Source organism: Fusarium oxysporum, chromosome 4, assembly GCF_000149955.1.
Source record: "Fusarium oxysporum f. sp. lycopersici 4287 chromosome 4, whole genome shotgun sequence".
Lineage (NCBI taxonomy): Eukaryota > Fungi > Ascomycota > Sordariomycetes > Hypocreales > Nectriaceae > Fusarium > Fusarium oxysporum.
Window position 1 is genome coordinate 5,167,875 of NC_030989.1, and position 6,956 is coordinate 5,174,830.

At 46.9% G+C, this 6,956-nt stretch overlaps 1 protein-coding gene across 1 annotated transcript; it reads right to left on the reverse strand.

Moving 5' to 3' along the window:
• Window positions 1–3,360: 3,360 nt before the first annotated feature.
• Window positions 3,361–4,286, reverse strand: FOXG_04683 (uncharacterized protein; the record flags this gene model as incomplete). Its single annotated transcript, XM_018382711.1, has 2 exons — window positions 3,612–4,286; window positions 3,361–3,503 (listed from the first exon to the last, which is right to left on the reverse strand). The coding sequence occupies exons 1-2, from the start codon at window positions 3,778–3,780 to the stop codon at window positions 3,361–3,363; spliced, it is 312 nt and encodes a 103-aa protein (XP_018239483.1). The 5' UTR covers window positions 3,781–4,286.
• Window positions 4,287–6,956: the final 2,670 nt, after the last annotated feature.

Genomic DNA, 6,956 nt, shown 5'->3' on the forward strand with positions numbered 1-6,956 from the left:
CGCTATAGACCAGAGCGTTAAAGGTGGCGTGAGGCGAAATGGCTACTTGCAAATCCTTTGATTAGCAAAGTGGCTAGCCTATGACAACTGGATGTAACTTTATTCGGGCCGGGTATGCATCCCGATGGGTCTCGTTGCAAAGGGCGCGGGATTAATTCCCGGCCTACGGGCCCGAGGCTGCAGGTGCTGTGGAGATTTAAATCACGTGGTCACCCTCCTTAGGGGGTCGTCGGGTCGCAGTTCAACCTTGCAGTTCAACAGTCACTCTTCCCCATGGAAAATCAAGTTTCTAAAGTTCCCTGACCAAGGGGCATATGAACCAGTCCTTATAAAACGCCGGAACTTCTATCGGCATTTAATTTTGCATGGGAGTTGAAAATTGCGCTAATAGAACATGGATCTTCTGGCGTATTTTTACGAGCTCCCGGTAGTTCTTATTTTATTTTTTAACCACACTTTTAACGGTCGGGACAAGCCAAAAAGAGCCCTCAAGCTTGATATTATCTTCGGTTGTAACATTCCTCCTTTTATGTTTTGAAAATCCCCTAAGCCCCTTTTCTTCGCTCTGACTATCCTCATTCGATCAGATACAATCACTCAATCTATACTCTATCTACTATCTATATGATGGAATATCTTATATATCTTAGTCAAGTTCACGCTGCGCCCATAGCCTTGCCCAACTATATCGGCAAGAGGTACCCCTGGTGGAAGAACCTTGTCGCAAGCGCCCATGAAAAGGAAAAGGAGACTTTATGCCCAACGTAGCTGTTTTTCGTGCCATTTAATCCCTGATTTGGATGGGGCAACTCGCTGGGAGCCGGAGGTATCAACATCCAAATGGCTTACACACGCACACACCTCTTCCTTAACTTGACAATAGAGGCCCCTATCTCTACACCAGGAGGGGATTCAAGAGATATCTTAAGCAGCATGGGTGCAAACTCGACATAGGTGGAGTTTGCAATTTGTTGAGCGTAAACAGGCTGCCTTTGGTAGGGTTACGGGTGATTATACCTTTTTCGAGCCTCTTCAGCTTACCGCTCTTAAAGCCTTGCTTGACATAGCCAGTCCCACCTCCAAACCTGGGGGCAGGTGTCCGTGCGCTCTTCTCTCTTACTTTCTATTGTCTGATGTTGACTCCTCACTAGCCCCCAGGTTTGGACGTTCGTGCACCGCCAGATCCCTCCCTATCACCAATGCCCCGACGAACTGAAATACAGTACTGTTGCAAAACAATCCAAATGGAACGAGAACCACAGCACTCTCCTCAGAGGAGGACGAGGATTGCATGGAAATATAAATGTGGCATGTTGGCAAGAGGGCTTATCGTGACCTGTGATTTACGGCATCATTCGGCGGTACACAGACTAACAAAGTGCCAAAACCAATCCGGTCCAGGGCGGCCTTGAATTATCATGGAGAGGGGTAAAATTCAATCCCTTGAATCACCGATAAAGACCCCTTTCATCATCATCAAAGAAATCGTTGAACAGACCGGCCTAGTGTGCTCAAAAGCGACCGTAACTCGATTCCTCTGACATGAGGGCATCATACACTTGCACGCGCTCCAGAGACCGCTTCTTGGCCCGACGACGGCCAGAAACGGCTCGCATTTGTAACTGAGATGCCCGAATTCTGGAAGCGCTGGTGGTTTTCTGACGATAGTTGTATCGCTCTAGGTGAAGGTCGAAGGGGGACTGGATCTTCTGCAAGCCGGTATGAAAACACTCCTCAATTTGACCACATTTCTTACTGTAAATAGGGGCAAAGTCCGCGCAGAACGAACGTCTGAGGCAAGGTCAAGCCGATAAGGCATTATAAGTTTTTTTTGTTTTTTGTTTTTTTGGCGCCTTCTGCTTTGATTTCTTCTTTCACTTGCCTTCCATTGATGGCGGCCCTCATTCTAAACGTGGAGGCGTAACAGGCCAGATTATTTGCGACTGCTTGCAAGATTTCTCATCCTAGCTTCTCCAAAAGGGTGATTATTTCAGCATGGTAACGGATCTACGTTTAAAGCACCTATCGTACAGAAATGGCTGCGAAACTGGGCGTCAAAACATAGGGTTATTTTGCCTAAGTGGCCTCCTTGCTCTTCTGACCTTAACACCATCGAGAACCTCTGGGCTATCCTCAAAGAGGGGATAAATGAGCAGTATCCTAATCTCAGTTATATGACCAAGAAAGAGGAGGCATCGAAAAGGAGATCTCTGAGAACTTGATCGAGTCCATACCGAAGCGAATGCAGGTCGTTATGGATGCAAGGAGCTGGTAAACTAAATATTGATATGTATCACTAAAAATCGAGCTTCCTAAGTTTCATATTAGTATAGCTCATGGCTTAAATGGACTTTAATTAATTGCGCAGCAATTGATCAAAGGTGGTGACGATGATGGTGGCGGTTCTGGTGGATCCCGGTTGTCGTTCTTTTTGCAACGCCACTGCACGACGATTTATTCATCGTAGAGTATCTGTTGGAAAATCCGGAAATCCCCCTTCCCTTCAAGATTAAGACCGTTAGTCTGAAAGTCCTAGATTTAAAGTTCAAAGTCCTAGATACAGTTATCTAGAGATACAAACCCGAGAATAACTCTCAGCTCAATAAGAAACAATTAAGTTTCATAAAATTTTATTTTCACCCAGCACTACTGCGCAATATAAACAGCAGTATCTCGAGAATCTCCCTAACGTAATCGGTAAATGTTGCAGCTTGGCCGCTCATGGGCTTAAGCCTTTCGGGGCGGAGTGCGAGCCACATGGCTGATATGCTTCTTTGAGTTTCAGGCAGATTGACCTTGCTTCGAGTTATCGCTTCCGTTCCAGTTTGGCATAGTGCAGGCCGCATGCGTTACATAATATCCTCGCTCTATCAGGTCTGCATTGCCATTCAGGCATGTTAATTCGGCTGCAGCTGCGGTATCTGCCAGGGCAGGGCGCATGCTATTAACTTATAAGTTTTATCTTTTCTCCTCTAATCACTTAACTTACGCCTTATTGCTTCTTGACTACTGCCACACCATACTGGGGCTATATGGCATCTCTATATATAGGCATATCGTGTTTCTCCTCGTAAGGACCCTTCATCTTGGCTCCTTTATAACCTCGCTCATTCTGAATCGATATCTTTACTAAGTCCTTTATATGCTCTAGAGAATGATTAATAAGCTCTATATTGCTAAGTATATTATTAAGTTCCTATTTTATTAGCAGTCTTCTTAGGATAAGGTAATCTCTATGCTACTCTTAAGTAATTTAGCTATATGCTTTAGCATAGTTAGGAATAGTATAGGATAAGGAGCTAATCTAGAGATAATTAGTATTACTAATCTTGCATCTAAGCCTATTTTAACTTACTCGACTTAAAGAACCTTGGTAGCTCCAGCTCTCAAAGTGCCTGCTAACTGCAGCATCATACCGGGCTTGGGTAGCGTCATCGGCCTCTGTGGCGTGAGGGATTTCTCTGGGATGATAAGGTCCTGGTGCATGGGGAGGAACCGCGTGCCTAGGAGAGATCGGGTAAGCGGTCAGAGGCATCTGGCCAGGAAATAGTTGGCTGGGTTGGTAGGCAACCGGAGCTGGAAGCTGAGGTGGTAGAGCACGGTGCGCATACATTCTGTTGAGAGGATGATGAGGTTTCGGAGGCTTCTGCTGTTCATGTTGGTGATACTGAGGAGAAATCTCCGGCTTAGGTGAGGGGCTCTGGCGGCGGTCAGAGACAGGAGGTGTCGACCGGCTGGTGAAAGGTGATCGAGGAAAGTCTGAGAAGCCGGGAAGAGCATGTTGTCGGGGACGGAAGGATAAAGCCGGGTGTAGCAGCTGTGGAGATAAGTGCTTCTTAGTCTCAAGAAACGGTCGAGGAGCGGTTGCGATAGGCGAGGGAAGGCTGGAGCCAGGCTGGGTGCTAGAGGGAGGTCCAGGAGGATAAGGGCCTGGTTCAGTGCCCTAAATAGCCTCCGAGATGGAGGGCAGTGACTGACAGTTCGGAGGCTTATGGTTATCAGCCGGCTTTCAGGGTTTAACAGAAGAAATCATATTGGGGATGCTGGCGCCGGATAAGGGATGACAATAGTTCGAGGAGAAAGAGAGTTAAAGCTGGTAGTAAGTAGTCGGCGTAATGAGGGTTGCCATGGCCATGGCGGGAGGTTGCCTGATAATACTTCTCAAGAGGATCCCCTCGAGATAGACAAGTGCTATCGGTGATGCTAGTACCAGTGTGGTTGGGGACAATGGAAGTGTCCAGAGGCGGCAGCAGAGTGGCCGGAATATGAGTGAAGTGCTTTTTAATATGGGAGGAATGGATGAAAACAAGAGAGGGTGCTGTAGCAGCTCTCAAGTTGGAATTTAGACGGACTTTTGCCTAGCAATTACCAGTGATGATTTGGGGCAAATTGAGGCGGTTGGTGGCATCTGACCTGGTTAGTTCCGAGTAAGGGCCGCGGAAATGCCAAGAGGCAAAGAAGCAACTAAATAAACACTAAGAAGCCTTCAACTCGGTCACTTTCCGCATAGTTTTACCATGGCTGAGACTGCATTGATAAGGAAAGCAAGCATAGTTTGGGGGGGAAAAAAGCAATGGTAGATGGCCGCGCACCATAAGTTCTATTATAGCGAAGTATCGTTTTAAGATTATAATATACTATTATATAAGTCTATGCTAATGCGAATAAATAAACCTGTTTACCAGATTAAATGCATTTTGCCTCTAATAGATGAACACTTCCGGACCAAAGGTTAGAAAGGTGGCAGGTAATGGCTGAGTTGAAGGCCCCATAATGCCGGAAAAAGTCACGAGGATAAGTTACATCTGGCGCATGATTGGGCGCTAGGGTGGGAAGCCTGAAAAGGGATGCCTAGGATTTGGGATTGAGGCGAACTGGGGGACCAATGCTGGCCCGCTGTGGCACGGACGAGGAAGCGTAGCGCAAACTCAACAAGGCGGCAGCCTGCCGGGGAGACTCAACACCCACGGCACGCTGCCAAGAAGGTCGAAGCTATAGTGGGAGGCAAAAAGTATGGATCCAAACTCGGGTCAATGCCCATCAACTAACCCGATTAAGCGTAAGGTTGTACTCGTTAACCTCCCGATTAGGGCTGACAGTTACCTTATCGAGCTAGCTATATACCCCATCAAGTTAGATAGATCTCTGAGGAAGCTAGATTACCCGAACTGGTACTTCAGCCTGGATTCAAACGTATTGCCCCCCACTGTATCACCTGTTTGGTGTTCCCCCGATCACCTCGCATATGAGGGATACCAATCGTCACAGACTGTGAAAGTGCTCACAAAAGCATATTCTGTTAGCAGTGGTATTTGAGCAATCATCGTCTCGTCTAGCAAAAACGCCTTCTTTGTATATATCGCCACATTTCATCTGGTATCATTGGGTAAGTATCCCGGATTACCAGGTCCAATACGCCATTTGCCGTGTAACCGGCTAACCATTTACAGCTCCTTGCCCTTTTTGAGGTTTCTTGGCCTGATTTGCGTTGAGCATATTCTAGTTTTCGGCATCCAATCGACAGCAAGCAGCCAGTAGCAATCCCACTCGGAGACTACGATAGACCGAAGAAAAACTCCTTGTTCGGTGTTTCCTTGTCTCCCGTCGTGCCGCCTGCGTTATGCGTGGCCTGCATGCTGATCTTCCAGGATGAGCCCACTAGCGGATGATTGCCTAATGCCGATCCCCGCATCCAGGAATTTCACTGCTCGATCCGTCACATGCCAGGAGCCGAAATGAAAGCCATCCCCGACAAAAAGCCGCTTAGTCAGGGCAGGAATGCACTAGCTGTATTGGTTAATGCGGGGATAGGCCAGATCTGCGAGTCCATGTTTAATTACTGAAAACCCCTTGAGTTTGCAGTGGGATTGGTCAGGTAAATTATTCTTCTAATTTGGAATATCTGCTACGTAGGATCTGCGGCGAAGCTAGGCGGCGAATATATAGAGGGAACCTGATCTGCGGTAGACTTGTTGGGAAATGAACTTGACACTATTACTGAGACTACATCCACCTCTCTAGTTCTTGCCTTAATCTCGTCAAGCCCTTGCGTTTCCTGCCTTGTTCTTTTCGGTTTACTTGTCGCCCTTCTTCTTGATCCTCATGAAGGTTAGTAGCAAGTCACCTCGATGCCTAATTCCTCCCAGTGTTCAGTTTCCTATTTTCGGCGGCTGAAGCAGTGCCTGCTTTTGATTGTACGAGGGGTGTATAGTTAGTATTGATAGATTAGCATCTCGTGGGGGGTGTCCTGCTCCACCACGATCTCGGCCCCCACTGGATCCGCCATGATGGTAGACTAACCAACCTTCATATACACTTTCCGATCGAAACAACTACAATATTGTGATTCCTTCGGTGCGTTTTCCGTAGCAAATCCCTTTTTCTGCTGACTTTTCTTTATTCGAATTACCATACTGTACCCATTATTTCAGACGCGCTGATTCAAGGCCTATTTTCTTTGCATATGCAGAAGATTGCTAGACGCCCCAACAACTCCAAATCTTACGCCTACTTTCTCCGAACCTCCTATGTGGGGGGGGGGGTTAATTCCATGGAAATTTTTGCCGCGATTCCCAGCAGTCTCCGGCCTGCCTAAACCATCGGCAAAATAGCATCCGACCTCCGTTGAGATCTCCAGGCATGCATGACACAAGAATCCAGTGTTTGCTAATTACCGAGCCGAATCAGAATTTAAATTTGAAAACGCGTAAGCACCATCCACCACGAAACAGCCAATCAAATAATGGAGAAAGTCTCTGAGCCGGCGTAAATAAGGGTCTCAAACCCCTCTACATTAATGCCACCTATGTGGCAATGGTTAATTCTTGTTTCCTCCTAGCGATCTTCATTATCTCCCTCTCGGGTGCGTCTATCCATTATACATATTTATAGAATCTTGTTGCTAGTAAGAGTCAGTGATGTAACATTTAGTGATATCTTCCTCATTACGTGCCGCT